This window comes from Glycine max, chromosome 3 (assembly GCF_000004515.6).
Source record: "Glycine max cultivar Williams 82 chromosome 3, Glycine_max_v4.0, whole genome shotgun sequence".
In the NCBI taxonomy this organism is placed as follows: Eukaryota; Viridiplantae; Streptophyta; class Magnoliopsida; order Fabales; family Fabaceae; genus Glycine; species Glycine max.
The window spans coordinates 42,783,324-42,801,041 of NC_016090.4; the positions used below are offsets into that span (position 1 = coordinate 42,783,324).

General features: G+C 33.6%; 2 protein-coding genes across 4 annotated transcripts; one reads left to right on the top strand and one right to left on the bottom strand.

The window, feature by feature from the left end:
* Positions 1 to 4,752: 4,752 nt before the first annotated feature.
* TIR1D (protein TRANSPORT INHIBITOR RESPONSE 1D) lies at positions 4,753 to 10,684 on the top strand. Of its 3 annotated transcripts, none has more exons than XR_001387588.2 (4): positions 4,753 to 5,457; positions 6,733 to 7,225; positions 7,336 to 8,197; positions 8,271 to 8,576. XR_001387588.2 is itself a non-coding variant. In NM_001358246.1 (3 exon segments), coding segments are annotated over 3 exon segments (1,761 nt in total). In that variant the 5' UTR covers positions 4,804 to 4,987; the 3' UTR covers positions 8,134 to 8,576.
* Positions 10,685 to 14,410: 3,726 nt separating this feature from the next.
* Positions 14,411 to 17,114, bottom strand: LOC100816761 (stress response protein NST1). Its single transcript, XM_003521484.5, has 3 exons — positions 16,820 to 17,114; positions 15,166 to 15,275; positions 14,411 to 14,997 (listed from the first exon to the last, which is right to left on the bottom strand). The coding sequence occupies exons 1-3, from the start codon at positions 16,977 to 16,979 to the stop codon at positions 14,692 to 14,694; spliced, it is 576 nt and encodes a 191-aa protein (XP_003521532.1). The 5' UTR covers positions 16,980 to 17,114; the 3' UTR covers positions 14,411 to 14,691.
* Positions 17,115 to 17,718: the final 604 nt, after the last annotated feature.

Below are 17,718 nucleotides of genomic sequence, written 5' to 3' on the forward strand. Positions count from 1 at the left end.
CAAAAATATTAATTAAAAAACTTTATAAAAAAAATAAGGAAGGGGGCATGACCCCCTTAAACAACAAATAGATCCACCCTGGTTCAAACATAACTCACTGACAAAATTAACTTGTGAATAAAAAGTTATTTCTAAGTTATAAACTTTAATTTGATCGTATTATTAATCAGCGTCAGCCGCATCAGATATCCAACGATTATGACTGTAAATTTAAAATAAAAAATATTTTTAAAGAATGAAAGTTATATACTTTTCGGGAAGGGTTTGATGGCATTTGTGGAAATTGAGCATCTTCGTGTTAAGAGAAACTCTTTCAAAGAATTTTTTTTTTAGTGGAACTCAACCGATAATTTTAAAGTAACTTTCTTACTATTATTTTTTTGAAAGAAAAAATGCCTTTCATGTATGGTCAAGGTCATTAAGACGATGATGATTGATCCTTGACAGTTCATTACCGATGTCCATGGTTTGTTGAAGGTTATTGGACAATTGGCCTGCAGGCCTAGTGCACTTGGAGTTAGAAGAGAGAGACAATCCTTTCTTGAGTCACATTAACTTTACCAGCACCCGTTCAAGAAGGCACACTTAATCCCATCATTGATTGGAAAATACGATTGTAACCACATATGCCAAAGAAAGAAGCAACGAACAGACAATTTTGTCTAGTTGAATCCATAGCACCATAGAACAACCTTACTATTAAACCACCATGTACTAAATTTTGATTACCATTGAAATTGTAGGAACATCAAATATTGGCATTTTCATTCAAAAATAAAAAAAAATTCTATAAAATGTTGAGTTGGCCAAATATAATGCATATCTACTCAATAAATAGGTAGCAAATCATACAAGAAAAACGTGAAACAAAGGCTGCTAGTTTTGATTTTTGAATAGGATCTTGCTATCAGGTATCAACAACAATAGGACCTGAATTTGGAGGATCTATAACGCCTATATAAAATTAATAAATACACCCACATTGTGAATTATGGATCATTCTGTTAACGAGATTGTGTTGTTCTCTGCTGGCACGGTTCCTGAATGTGCCTTTGCCTTCTATGATTTGATCAGCAGGTGTTCCGGCATGCTTTCCGCTCTATTCCCATCGATCCATGCTTCTTTTTCTTCTATCTCTTCCTCGCATTTATTTCGCTTCATTTATTTATCTTCTTTCCAATCCTCCACATTGGATGTGCCACTTAACGTGTAGAAGTTAACACGATGATAAAATCTAAATAAGTTTATTTAAATATTTGTGGTGTTATTTAAAAAAAACATTATATATATAATTTGTTGTTGTTATTATTATTATTATTTTAAAATCCCAAGTTCTATCCTTCACAAAAATTGTATGACTATTTTTTTAATACTTTCATTTACATTTTAATTCTTTTATTTTTCTTTTGTCAGGTTCAATTTTTTTTTTTTCAGATTGCCAGATTCATTTTTGAAATCAATAAAATTGGAGGGTACCTTAAAAAGTACTATACGAAGCTTATACTAATACTAATATTATTAAAGCTGAAGGCAATTTAATTCCACTCGAGGGAGAGAGAGAATCCCGGAGAACCGTGCGTGGGCTTAATATTAAACTCATTAAATTAATTATCATAAGCTCGATTTCTTGACAAAAAAAAAATGATGATCTATATGTGCAAGACAACTAAGTTCCTGCTTTAGTATTTTAATACAAATTATTGGAGTTCAGAGTTCAAATAGAAAAAGAAAGAGATCAATGAAGTGGTTGTTAATTCATTACCCTTACCTTACTTAGATCTTAGTTTTTGAGCGGAACTCGTTTAAAGTAAATGTTTTTTACTTCATAGATGGGGCGGGTTATGAAATCTGTGACAAGGGTGGTGTATCTGTGTAAGTACCTTTGGTACTTTTGTCTCTACAATTTATTTATATATATAAATATATTATCTTTCCCGATAAAAAAAAATATTTTTTGGAAAACTTTTGCTGTTTACTAAAATAATGTAATAACATTTTCTTTTTTAAATTTTTGCTGTTTTGAGAACAGCGTGAACAGAGACAAACGTTGATTTAAGATGCGATCTAAACCGTTGATTCTCCGCCTCTCAGGCTCTCGGCTCTCAGTTTCTCATTTTACTGTCCAGCAAGCCAAACCCCATGGCCCACACTATGTCACATTCTGACCATAATACCCTTCATTTTACGAAGCAAAGACATAAGAACGAAGGATAATTGAGTCATTTCAGTTAGCCTCACCAATAGTTCTTGTAATGCTCATCATTCATGCATACTAAACTATACAACTGCCAATTTATGGGTTTGTACAAGGAAAATACAAACCAAGACTCATTTTCTTTTTTCTTTTGTCAGCCACAAAACCAAGACTCGTGATAGCAAGTAATGATATGAGCATTCAATTTTAGTTATCTAAGTTTTGATTGTTACTACTAGTAAAAAAAGTAATCATTTAATTATATTTTAATGACACATTATAGCTCCTTAATTTCTGTTTACTCGCTTTCGTGTAGAACAACATATTTTCAGTTTAATAAAGTAATCAAGTAACGATAAAATATAAAAGTGGAAAAAAATATTGAATATTTTAAAATAAAGATGATAACACAAGTAATTTATTTAGGATTTTTGAAAGAAAAAAAAATTATTTAGGAAGCTATTACAAAGAATTTAGTGTTTTCTCATCATGAGTATTTTATTATTCTCTTTTTTAGGAGGAAGTGTTTTTATTATTCTAGAAAAGGGTGAAGGGGCCATCATAGACGATTTTTGAATATATATATATATATATATATACACGTTTTAGTAACAATGACATGTTAATGTACAATTTATATATAATTTAGATTAGATACTCCAAACTATTTTTTTCTAGTTCTACCGGTGTGTAGTTAATAGAGTTAATCAGTGGAGTATTTAGTCTAATTTTAAATTAAAAATATATATAAAAGGAATATTTATGTAATTACTTAATACTTTTTAATTAAATTTAATATATATTTTTTTCTGGATAGAAGACCTGATGAGATGTTAGTGTGTGTCAAAAAGCGAATTTGATAAGTAATTATAAATACACACATATACACACATGTAAGGAGAAAAGAAGAGATTGGTTCTTTGAATTCTTTATTTCCTTTGGAGGTAGCTTGAGATGATGGAATTCTTCCTATCTTAGAATAGAATTTGACTGAATATATACTAAGGATAAAAACCAATCAATCCTTACCTTATTAAACTTGTTCATCTACTTGATTTCTTATTGGATATCACCACCTATGCTAATCAACTTTATAGAGAATTGTTTGTCATGGTGAACTTAAGATAATACTAGTTTAACTAACCAAAGGTCTATGATTAGCATCTACCAAAAAGGGGGGAAAGAAGATAACCAACCAATACGGTAACTGAAGAGATTTATATGCTTTTCACGGGCTTGGTACTCCAGTAGTTTTCCACTTTTTTTAATTTAAAGTCCCCAAGACAGTAGTCATCTAACAACCAAAAATATTTTGTCTACCTTTTTATTTATTTTGAATTTTAACAGTAGTAGTTAAAAAAATTCCACTCACTCACAAACAAGAAAATACTGCAAGTACTACTATTGACTTTTATAATAGTTGTATAAGTTATACTTAGAGTAATTTATAATTAAGTTAATAGTATCATTTCTTTCAAATTAATAATAACACATAAAACTGAACTTATATAATGTTTTCAAGAATGTCGTATTTGAAATTGACATGAGGGCATTTTGAACTTGGCTGATTTTGAAATTAAATCTCACCTAAATTAGGTGCGATCGATGTTCATTCCAACTTTAATTTTTCCTCAAATAAAAATGATTATTGATATAAAACGGTATCATAGCAATTATCATGATATAATCATCAGTATATAAAATGTAACCTAAAGCCAATAACCATCATAATAAAACATTAATTGAAGGAAGTATATATTGACATTTGCACGATAAGGTCATTAATGCAGGCTGATTCGTACTCGTACCATAAGCATATGGTAAATAATGGCAACGATCATTAGATTAGTGTGTATAGCGGCATTAAAAAAGTGGACCTAGCCTTTTCTTTTGAGTGAGAAAAAATAAGTTTGATAGGAAATGTGTGATAAACCGGAAACAAATATCTGACTGTTAGAACTTAGAATCATAGAATGAAACAGTTACATATGATTGGACGGCCATGATGTCATGATTTCCAGTTTCCATATCATTCATTCATTCCCTCAATAAATTATTTAACACAACGCAAACTTTTTTTTTTTTTGTTTGTCTGAAAAAATGAAAATATATAATATCCGTGCATCGCGGGTGGTCCCCAGCGGATCCTCCCCCATCTCTTCAGATCCAGCCGTGCAACGCGAATCATGAGATTCCCTTCCACACCCAATTCGGTACACATGATAACAGTTTACCAAACCCCCCTCCCCTCCGCGATAAATAAAACACTGTCGGTCTTCCCATCCCCGACGAGTCGCGAGAAAATAACGACATATAAGGAAAAATCTCGTCCCCATTTGGTCCACGGCTTTTACGTACACCCGTTTTCTGCGGCTCCTCTTCCATCCTTCTCAACGGATAAGATATTAAGATCACCTTCTCACACTTGTCATCCAACGGCTCCTATCATCCTCCCGCACCACGTGTCTCCTTAATAATTGCTCACACACAACAACATTACCAGTTTCAGTAGTTCATAGTTCAGTTCAGCAGCACCACCTATTTAACCATGGTTAATTTCTAACCTTACCGGGCAGCATAAACATAAACTCCTTATCCTCTCTCTCTCTCTTTCTCTCTCCGTCTTTCTCTCACTCACATCACACAACACAAAACACATTATTACATACTACTACCACTACTCTTGCAGTCTTGCTTTGGTGTTTAATGGCGTCTCAGATCTAACATAACAGTGCAAGTGGTTCGGCGTTGTTGTGAGTTTGTTTTTAAACGACGGCGTTTGGTTTTGTTAGTATGCAGAAAATGGCGTACACGTTTTCGTTTCCGGAGGAGGTGCTGGAGCACGTGTTCTCGTTCATATGGAGCGAGAGGGACAGGAACGCGATCTCGCTGGTGTGCAAGTCGTGGTACGAGATCGAGAGGTGGTGCAGGAGGAAGGTTTTCGTGGGGAACTGCTACGCGGTGAGCCCTTTGATGGTGATCAAGCGCTTCCCGGAGCTGAGATCCATTGCGCTCAAAGGGAAGCCGCACTTCGCGGACTTCAATTTGGTCCCCGAGGGTTGGGGAGGTTACGTTTGCCCCTGGATCGCCGCCATGGCCCGGGCCTTCCCCTGCCTCGAAGAGATCAGGCTCAAGAGGATGGTCATCACCGACGAGAGCTTGGAGCTCATCGCTAAGTCCTTCAAGAACTTCAAGGTCTTGGTTCTCACTTCCTGTGAGGGTTTTACTGCCGATGGACTTACCGCCATTGCTTCCAACTGCAGGTTTCTTTCTTTATTTTCTTTTCTTCTTCTCTCTGTTTTGATCCTCTCTTTTCTTTTAGTAGAGTCAAACGATACATTGCTGGAGCTTCTGGATTCTGATTGGTAGTGAACACTAGGTATCTATAAAAACGATACTCTGCTTCGGATCTTCGCTTTTGAGTGTCGTTTTGCGTTATGGTTAATGTGAACCACGGCTCTCTCGCCGCTTTTAAGCTCATGTTTGGCCCATTTGTGTTTCTCTTAAATGAAGTGTTAAATGTTTTCGATTTTTTTAACTACGTCTTCGAGTTAAGGCTTAGTTCGTAAGAACTGGGGTTCATTCAAATCGAAATTACTGTTTTTTCAAGTTTTTAATTTGAGTGTTTGGAACAGACGTTGTGTGAATTTGAGAGACGTCTCGTTATTTTTATTCGGTTTTTCTGGTTTGCTGGACTATGCCAGATCCGTTTTCCTTCCCTTTCAAACATTTCTAACGTTTTCCGTTTGGTTTGTGTTGTGTTTGTGGCGCTATTTGTAAAAAGATGTGAAATTTTGGCATCGTGAGTATGGTTGATTATGAATGTCTGTGATGTGATTACGGGGTTTAGATTTCGCAAAGTCTTGGTTTAAATGACTACTTGTACTAGTTTGTATTCCTTATATTATTATTATTAATTTCACTTTCCAGCCATCGGGAATTGGGGTATTCAATACTATGTTGTTAACATTATTAAACTTTGGAGAGTTAATTTTCTCTGCTTATTAATTTCTCTTGCATCCCGGTGTTTTTTTCTGTGTACTTCTAATTATGGAGTTTAATTCTGATACACACAATCATCTAATTAAATATTAAATTTAATTATTTTTTATGACGTGACAGTTTAATTTATAATTGATTGACAAGTTAAAAGTTTTTGTAATGACAATGCATTTCAATTAAATCCACAGTTTAATATATAACCTGTATTTTTTCCGTCTATTCTTAATTGAGAAACTTGGATGTTTAGAGGGACACATTTTGTTTGATAACGGATAACGGATTAGAGGCGGTAGTCTGAAACATTTGGGAAAAATTTATATCAGTTTCTTCTAAACCTTTGCTTTACGTTTGGTGCGTCTGTGTTAAATAGGATGATATGCTCATATTGGGTCATTGCCAATAACGATGTTAAATTTTGGCTCTGTTGTTTAATGTACTACATTTTGCTGTAAGAAACCCAGAGGATGCGAGTTTTTGAACTGAAGTGTCTTGACACTGTCATTGAAAAATCTACTGTCTCTGCTTGTGCATTGTAGGAATCTAAGGGAATTGGACTTGCAGGAGAGTGAAGTGGAGGACCTTAGTGGGCACTGGCTAAGCCATTTTCCTGATTCCTACACTTCATTAGTTTCACTTAACATCTCTTGCTTAAACCATGAGGTGAGTTTATCTGCATTAGAGCGTCTGCTTGGGAGGTGTCGGAACCTGCGGACCCTCCGTCTCAATCGTGCCGTGCCCCTTGATAGACTACCCAACCTACTTCTCCGGTGTCCTCAGCTGGTTGAGTTAGGCACAGGAGTCTATTCAACTGAGATGCGACCGGAGGTCTTCTCAAACCTGGAAGCAGCATTTTCTGGTTGCAAGCAGTTGAAGAGCTTGTCTGGCTTTTGGGATGTGCTTCCATCCTACCTTCCAGCTGTCTACCCCATCTGCTCCAGGCTAACATCGCTAAACTTGAGTTATGCTATTATTCAAAGCTCTGATCTTATTAAGCTTATCAGTCAATGCCCAAATTTGTTGCGATTATGGGTATGCCTTTTATTTAGTGCTAGTCCCACGTTTATGTTTCGTCTCTGATTTACTGACTGGCCTGGAGTGTCATACTTTAAACTCTTAGCTAACTAAGGTGATTGCTACAGGTGCTGGATTACATAGAAGATGCTGGTCTTTATGCCCTTGCTGCATCATGTAAGGATCTAAGGGAGTTAAGGGTGTTTCCGTCTGAGCCGTTTGGTTTAGAACCAAATGTTTCATTGACAGAACAGGGCCTTGTCTCTGTGTCTGAAGGTTGCCCCAAGCTCCAATCGGTTCTATATTTTTGTCGACAAATGTCGAATGCAGCCCTACATACAATTGCACGGAACAGGCCTAATTTGACTCGTTTTAGGCTTTGTATTATTGAGCCTCGAACTCCTGACTATCTAACCCTGGAACCCCTGGATTCTGGTTTTGGAGCTATTGTAGAGCAATGCAAGGATCTTCAACGCCTATCCCTGTCTGGTCTTCTTACTGACCGTGTTTTTGAGTATATTGGGACTTATGCGAAGAAGCTGGAGATGCTATCTGTGGCTTTTGCTGGAGATAGTGATTTGGGACTTCACCATGTGCTGTCAGGGTGTGATAATCTTAGGAAGCTGGAGATAAGGGATTGCCCCTTTGGTGACAAGGCCCTTTTGGCAAATGCTGAAAAGCTGGAGACAATGCGATCCCTTTGGATGTCCTCCTGCTCAGTGAGTTATGGAGCGTGTAAGCTACTGGGTCAGAAAATGCCCAGACTCAACGTTGAAGTCATTGATGAAAGAGGACCTCCAGATTCAAGGCCAGATGATTGTCCTGTTGAGAAGCTTTATATATACAGGACTGTTGCTGGGCCAAGGTTGGACATGCCTGGTTTTGTGTGGACAATGGAAGATGATTCTTCACTAAGGCTTGAGTGATCACGCGGTGGATTGAGGCAAGGAAATCTAATGCCACTTTGGTTTGTGATATCTAGAATGGCAGGTACATGCTCAGTATGCTATTCTCTAGTGAATTTACTGTTGCCTGGCTTATATATATATATATATATATATAGTTGCAGACTTGCAGTTATGGCTTGTGGTTGAGCTTGGTACTGGAGAGCTTACACAGAAAGCTTGAGCTCGATTGCCATTCATTTTACACTTTGGCTGAGCTACGGGATGCCAATTTTACTGATTTACAAAGAGTCTGAAACTGTGTTGTTGTTGTATGTGCGTTAGATGCAGTTATTTTATTCTTCATACTATAATATTTGCGGGCTTCAATTTATTTGTATGTTAACTTTGTCTTTCGTAGTAGGATGTTGGACACATTTGTCATTGTTAGCCTTCCCAATGAATAATATTCGTATTCTAATGCAGCCAGCGTTGTTAGCTCTTTGCAATTTTGATGCATTTATGCCCATTTGTATGTTTGCTTGTTCGTTGGATTCAAAGTCACTCTAAGTCAACACAATTGAGATTCACCAGAGTTCCAATGCGGATACCGTCTGAAACCATGAATCATTAATGGTTCTACTGTTAAAAGGAATTTTTATAGTCCCATAAAGTCGGAAGAGGTATTTAATTTGCTTTCATTGGACTATGGCTTTAACTTAGGTCATATAGAAGCTCCAAATCCTTGGCTTAGTGGACTATGTTGTGTTTGGTGAAATCTCCCTATAAGCATAAGAAAACTCTAAACTATTCTAAAACCATACCTGTGAAGAAAGTAAAAAGGTAAGCTTGTATAAGCATATCAGCTCTTAACGGTTGAAACAGCTTTATTAAACCCTATAATCTATGCATAACTTTTCACCCAACTTTTAGTTGTTTCTGTTTCATTCAAATGCTGTTCAATAAATTACTACAGAATCCTTCTCAAAGAATCAGATTTTATTTAATCTTTTCATTATTTTTATTGCTCATACTTAACATATGTTATTTTATGCTACTGAATGGTAAGGTATCTAGTTCGTATGCCTTTTACCCATTTAAGCTAAAAAAGAGTGGAGACGTAAACTTGCTGCATTTTAGCAGATTATGATTATGTTTTTACTTTAACAGCTTGCTAAATCGAAATCCAAATAGAAGCAGTGTGTAAAAGGCTAAAAGCCTGCAAATGGATCTTTGGTGCTCTCTTCCTCCTGAGAACTGGAGAGAATCCAGTAAAGCTTTTTTTGTAAGTTTTGCTTGCGGAGGAGAGCGATCAGGTTTTCAGGTGGCTTTGGCAGGCTAAATTGTGAATGGCCCAAATTTTGTGGCACTGTCAATACTATGGCATTTTGAAAAAGCAAAAGAAATAAGAAAGGCTAAATGGCCTCAGCCTCAGGTGTGGTGACATCTGCTTTTCATTCAATGTTATCGGGGAAAGAGAGGAGGAGAGCCTCGACTGGTGAGCCACGTGATAGATTCGGTGACATTGGATGGTGTCCCTCGCTTTTTCCTTCTTTTCTACTAACCCACCTGACAGTAAATAATAACAATGACTCAGTAATCTAATAATTTAAGCAGAGAGAAAAGAAACTCAGATTCTGTTCTAATTAGACACTAGTGACACTACCATAGTTCCAAAAACCTTTGTTAACATGTCAATTATATTTCGGAGAAGAGGGTGTGATCAACAACTTTTCTTTTTTAAAAAGGAAACTGAAAATCAGTAGAAAAAAAAAGAGAGAGAGAAAGAAAACTGTGCCGGGTAGGACAAGTAGGCAAGACAAGAACATTATGTTGCACGGACACTTTCGTCCCCACCAAACTTATCCAATCAATAAAGAAAAAGTAGTGAAAGAAAGAAAAGGGTCAAGAAGGTCTGGTGAGGCCTCGTTTCATTAGTTAATGATGGCCGCACGTTTCATGTTCACGATCATCATCATTTATATTCTCTTATTATTATGGTCCTTTGATCATTAATTCACCCAGTTCCCTTTGTTCCATATCCTTCATTCGGTTTTCACTATTCTTTCGCACACTTATTATTATTATAGCGGTCTGGCCTTTTTTGGTGTCTTTTTTCGAACGGTCTTGTGCTGCCTATTCAAAATAGGTCAAATAATACTGAATAGGTAAAATAATACAGTTGTATTAATATTTAATTATGGTTTAATTTTAAAAATTATAAAAACGGTATCATTTTGAAAGGACAATATATGGGGATAGTTTGGAAATGAACAATAAAGAAGTCAAATTGTTTCCAAGTCATCTCTTCCAAACGATATCATTTTCATAATTTTTAAAATTGAATCACAATTAAGTATTAACATAACTGTTACGTAACGTCGTTTTGAAAGGACAGCACATGAATAACATGAAAAAGGATAACAAAGAAACCAAATCGACTTAAAAAGAAACAATAGAGAAGCCAAATCGTTATTATAGTATTACAGTTGCAAATAGATGTTGTATGATTACAAAAGTTATGATGACGCTGCTGCTCATATCACTTCTGTGGATAAAGTCATGCTCTAATTTGTAAGGTTTAATTGTAAAATCGGTCCTCTTAGTTTGTCTATTAGATTAAATCCATCTTTTTATTTTTTATTCACTATTTGAATCTTTTTATTTTTTCTTAAAAATATAAGAACTTAAAAAAATAGTTAAAGAAAAATTAGAACCATGATTTTTAAAGTAAAGAACATATTCTTTTACTACTACACCCAAATATTCATTAATATTTGGTGTAAAATATAGTATTAATACAAATTTTTTAGGAAAATAGTTCAAATTTTAAATTTTATTTTTTTAATTTATTATATTTTATAATGTTATCTATTATCTTTTAAAATATAACAGATTAAATTTTATTTTCACATAAATTAAAAAATTATATATATATATATATATATATATATAGATATTCTAATTTATGTAAAAATTGAATTTAATCTTATATATTATATTTTAAAAGATAATATATAAGATTATAAAAATATAATAAATTAAAAAGGAATAAAATTTAAATTTTGAATTATTTTTGCATAAAACTTATATTAATATTATATTTTACACCAAATATTCAATTGAATACTTGGGTGTAGTGGTAAAAATATATATGTGTTTCTTACTTTAGGATTATGGTTCTAATTCTTCCTTAAGCATTTTTTTAGTTTTTATTTTTTAAGAAAATATTGATCAATTTTCTAGTTTAATTCATGCTTAAAATTTAAGATAGTGTATTTTGAAATTTAAGATAGTGTATTTTGAAATATAAGGAGATTCAAATTGTGAATTAAAATATACAAGAACGGATTTAGTGTAATAAATAAAATTGGAGAAGCCTATTTGTAAAATGGAATGGAAGCAAGAAGGAAAAAAATCATAAATAAATTTGAGCATTTTGATGTATAAGTTCTAATATCAAGGTATAGATGTGTTAAAATCTTCAAGTTCAATTATTAGATGAATTATTTTAGTAAGTCTCTGCCAGTAATTCCAATTTCGCGCTGGTCAATAACAAATAGGATTGTTGAATAATCTACTTCATCGTCAGGGTTTAGGGCCTCAATAATATGTACTCTCCTCAAGCATTGCAGGACATCTTAGCCCAGCCCATAATGCTAAACCCCTGAAATATTTTAATTTGTAACTGAAATAGAAGTACCCACCAAAACAATTAAAATAGGAATATTTGCCAATTAGCTATGAGGGTATATTAATTGAAGTTTCGCAATAGTATATTTCTTCACCATCAATAATATTAGTATATATTTCTTCATCATCAACAGTATATTAATATTATTAGTATTAATTTTTTTTATACGTCATTATTTTATTAAGATATTTCTGTTAATGTTTTGGTTATAAAATAAATGCTATAATATTCTAAAATTTCGAAAGATATCGATACGTTTTTCTATGGATCAATAGTAATTCAACATTTTTTGGGTACAGATAGTAATCTAACATATCTGTACATTATTGCTCCACCCATAATCTGACTGGTTTTTTTTACGAGTTTCTTTAATTTCTTAAATGAAGAAATTACTAAGCAATTTCAAATTTCTATAGCGTTAATTAGTAATTACACAAAATCAAAATATTAGATGCCCAAATTTGCAAAGATTCATATTAGCCCTGTTTTTTGTGTTGTGTTTGAGAAAACAATCACTTTCATCCAATCACCATTAATTAAAATGGAGGCTTGGAAAATAAAATTAAAAGGATATGACACTCTGACTTGGCAACATTATCTTTGACGCCTCTCGGCTACTTGCTGGGCTGTCTTATTGCTCCGCTCATAAAGGTATTTATTTCACGATGAGAAATAAAGAATATAGTAATAATTTTGTATAAATTGGTTGATTGAATAGAATTTTGGTTTAACTCGAAATAGCCTGACTAAATCTTAATTTTTTTTGGGAAGTCATCTACTAAAAGTTAGGCCAAGCTAATCTAAACAAAAATAGTACATGAGATTAGAAATTTAGAATATAATAAGTTGAGGAAAAGAATCTTGCTTACGCAATTGAATTAGAATATTATAGCGGCAATAACTTATTTCGTATCCATAAGATTTTTTTTCCTCTTAATATTGCTTTTTCAGCCTCTGAAAAATGATAAAGACCAAAGACCTCGTCAATTATTTGGTTTTGAATTGTCTGAATATGTTGTATTGACCAACCAAGTAAGCATCCACTCCTGTCAAGTATAAGAGCTGTAAACCATTCGATTAAGGACGGATGGACCTCTAATCCTTGAGTCTAATTATATTTATTAGTGTGACCACTTCTAATCATGCCAGATTGCACATAAAAGAATATTTACTTATGTTTTTTTTTATTTTATAAATTTTAACTGATTTTAGGATTCCTCAAAAAGTATACCAGTGATCAGTCATACGTTTGAGTTTTTTTTTTTTAATAGAGAAATGTTAGTATGTTAGTTTTGTTAAGGTGAATTTAAATCCATAATCTCTTTCTCCTTTGTTTTTCCTTTTTTTTTTCAACCATTAGACTAACCTTATATTTTTTTAGATTAGGATTAGTGTTAATCCATGATTTCTAGAATGATCTTGAATAATATTGTTGTTTGATTATTAAGTATTGCGAGGAAATTGAAAATCAACGACCCGTGAGATACGGGTTCAGGAAGTCAGGTGCCTAAAGATGAAAGTTCTAGTAGGGAGGGATGGTCCAAGAAAAAATGTGATTAAAGCTATTGTTGATAGTAAAAACTAGAAAATGAGCTGCTTTATTTTTCAATTTTCAAACAAAGTTGGGATTAAAAGGACATTAAAGAAACTAGTCACTAGAGGAAAAAATGAAAAGAGATTATCAAGCATGCCCCTTCATTAAGTCAAGGTTGGTGTAACTCAACCAGCCACCATGCAATGGCCCGCCATGAGAAAATTTGTAAATCATATTTAAAATGGACTTAGACTTGTAATAGAGCTAATAATGGGTTTAATTTTTATTTAAATAAAAGAGACAAGCCATCATAAAATAAGATAAGCGAATACCGTGGCCATACACGACCTTATTTTGCCCTTGCTTCTTTTTGGCAGAGCAAGACTTACGCAAGACCAAGGCACAACAATGGCTTGCACGGAGTTATGTATTGACTTCATGGGACTTCTCATGGCGCTGGTGATTGCTCTCACCCTCATGATCATCTGCTCCTCCCCTAAGAGGCGCGTCGTGGTGCATCGCTGGCCTTGACCTTTTTCTCTCCCCAGAATATCTCTGTCAATCGCTACAGATTTCTGACAATCTCAAGTTTTGTCATTTTGAGTTTGTGTTCATAGGGTGATTTTTCATTTCTGTGGTTTCCTTACCCTTTGTGATTTTATCTGGTGTAATTCATATAGCTGGAAGCAGTTAACTGGGGATGTGCCATCTTCATTTCCCCTGCCTCTCATAGCTAAATAGATAGATACTCTCTGTTCATACAATTGAAATGAATAAAATAGAAGCTACTTTTCAATCAGCGAGATACCCACTTTCAAGTGATATCTAATTTACATATCAATTAGTAAGATAGGTGCACAGTTTTCTTTTTTTTCCTCACATATTTCGTGTGGTTGACTTCAACGAATTTCATTTATGAGTAAGATATTGGAATTACGGATGAGATTCCTCAAAGTTACCTTGAGTTTGATCCGTGCGAGAATAGTTGCAACTACTACGATCACTTCCTACGTTAGGATGGTATTTACATGAATAGTAGCAGATTTAAGGTCTCAACTGCATAACTAATAGATTAGATAAATAGAAGAAAGTTTGCATGATAAACATTCCGCATTTCATATTTATCTGTTTCTATATTGGCGCAAATGGCAACTTAATGTACTCACTGCTTACAGTGATTATCACGGCTGCTACATAAATATTACTAGCATCAATTTTGGTACAAACAAAATTGTGATGAACAGTATACTGCACCCATCAAATATGCTAAAGTCAATATATCATTAAGCAGAGCATCGTTCCTCAGTAACTGTTCTACTCAAGCTGGCTCACCGAATAGACGTCACGATTGGCCCTTTTTCTACTCCACGACTCAGGATTTACTGCCAGCTGCATTTTTAGTTGAACCTTGAATAGTCTCCAAGAGATGCTCAATTCTGTATTTCATAACAGGCTGCCCTTTTCGTGTCTTCTTAAGCATTTTTTCTCGCATAGCCTTTCTCCGAGCTTCAGCTTGTTCTCTCTCTTCCTTCTTTACCCTCAGGACAGCCTCTCTCTCCATTATTTCTTTCTCCTTCTCTTCATGCTGCTTCTTGTACAACTCTTCCAAACTAAGGGCACTATTCTTCCTCTTCCTCCTCTCACTATCGTCCTTGTTCTCTTCAGTTTCATTTACATTCTGTAAAAGCAAACAGAAACTAAGTGAATAGTGCATCAGAATCAGAAAAATAAATACATTTATGAAAGAGCAATTTATGAATTGAATTTACAGTATACATTCTTATGCCTTATCAATTTCACAATCATGTTAACAACCTCAAATCAAGCAGCTAATAAGATATCAAACCTCTATATGTCTCTGAGCCAAAGAGGGTTCATTCTGCTGGTTTTGCTGCTTTACCAACTTCTTAAACTTATTCACATTCTTAGCATTTTTATAGAACTCCCTTTGCTTCTCTGACAACAAGGAAACAAGACCCGTCAAAAGTGTGTAATGGCATATGACAAAGGAACTTAAGTTAGATACGGTGACACCCACATTTTCATCTCAAATCGTAAGTCTGTATGATAAGGATATAATCAGAATTCAAACAAGGGTTCAGAGACCTATTTACTAACCTTATCATGACTGGAACATGTCTTAAAGACAACATAAAATAGGAAATTGTAGGATCTGTAGAACATATTATTGGAAAGTGCACAAGAAAGAACTCTTTCATATTTTTTATGAATCACATAATCTGAACAAATCATGACAAGGACTTAAGGTTTTTGATTATGACCCAAATATTCAATTACATTAACATAATGAACTAGGTCCAAAAGATTTTTGACAACTGTACCCTCGTGGAAGTGTAGAAAATGAGTTGTAAGATTAATATTCTTGATTCACTTTGCACTTAGTTTACTATAACTACCACTTATAAGAAAATTCTTCATCAAATTTGTCTATCGTATAAATAATTTTTGTGTCTCAAACTATAATTCATCACATTGATTCAGCCAATAAATATTAATTTTCCCAACAAACAAAATATAAGGATGTTGGACAATGCCACAAAAGGAGAGGGAAGATGTTTGAGTGAAAGAAGTTTTAAAATAGTGGAAGAAAGACTACAGCTATTTTTTTATACATGAAAAAGAATGGAATGAAGTGAAATTATTCTAGGCTCTGCTGGCTGGATTGTTTAAATAGGATAGAACTGAACCTTGAAGGAACGTATTCCATACCATTCCATCCAATTTCAGGGGTATCAAGTAAAACAAACTTGTTTCCCAATTTAATCATAAAAATATCCATGCAATGAAATGGTAACATTATTATTCAATTCAATTTAATCCCATTCCATTTTGTTCAACTCACCATTACATGTCCAATTTATTCCATTTAGCACAAAGTGGTAACTTAATTCAACAATCTACTGGCATTTACAATATGAAAATTTCAAAACATTTGGTGATATTAGCAAGAACACACCAACTGCTACAGCATTTCCACGTGTCTAACTCCATTAGTATCGATGTTTTAACCTAGAAAGTGCTAAACACAATGGCACATCCACATTGAAAGCTCTACATTACTGGTGCCGTGCAAGTGTAACTAGAAAAATATGAAGAAAATGCCTAGCCCAAAATATTAAGGGAGAAACCATCGAGCATGTTTTAAAGGGCTATTAGCAGTAAAATATGCGCAAAGAACAAATAGAAATCTATCACTCTTAATCCTTAGAAACCCAACTCAAGTTTGCAAAACTAGCATCATTAATCTCTTGTAAGATTTAAGATGTTATTAGGCATCAGAGATGGCCGTTTCTACATAAACTCTGGTACTAAACAGGAATAATAAAAAGCACATAGTATGCGAACAATGCACCTAATCATTCACAATTTCATCGCAAATTATCACTCAAATGAAATAGCTAATGAAGCAAACACAGAAAACCATAAAATAAAAGGGTTTAAAAGCATTGAGAAGAAGTTGAAAAGAGAAAGTTGCGTACTTATGATGGCTGGGTTATAGTGATTGTTCTTGAATTTTGCGTTGGCGAAAGCGTTGAGCGAAAGGCCACTTCCGCCCAACCTCGAAACGTTCTTCTTCTTCATCATTATTTGTTTCTTCTTCATGCTCTGATTATCGCTGCGTTCCTCGTTCTTCTTCATCGTCGATGGAAAGATGGAGATTCTTCAGAGCAAATTGAGGTTGCAAACCCTAACAATTTGCACAGTACCAATTGGAGGACACTGCCCTAAACTTATACATGATGTGCTGGGCACAGCACAACAAATGAAATGCTGACACAGTGACACGTCATTAAAATTTAATATTAAACGAAATCTGGAGTATTTGAGTTAATAATCCAATAAAATCTTATCAAATCTAATTATGATTTATATTTAATTTTTTTAGTATTTGAGTTAAATTTAATTCATTTAAAATATGATTATATATAAATTATTTTATCAGTTTTATTTTTTTAACTCAACCCAATGCTACATAACTCATATTATATAATTAAATTTATTATTATTATTATTATATATTAATTATTAAATATAAAATATATTAATTTTTAGTTCACATGATTTATTAAATTAAATCATTCATAATTTTTTAAAGTAATTTCTTTTATTTGTCTTGATTTTATTTATTTTTTCATGTTGATATAATATTTTATTTTTATATAAAATAAAAATACCATATTAATATTGAAATTATTAATTTGACAATTTTATCTTATTTGTTTACATTTAGTCATGGTATACTTCAAATTTAAGACAAACACAAATTACTATTCTAAAAATGTTTAATTTTTACAAAATAAAAAATGATTTTTAAATATTAAAATCTATTTAACCTAACCTGACTCAATCTAGTTATAATCGGATTAGCTTGAATCGG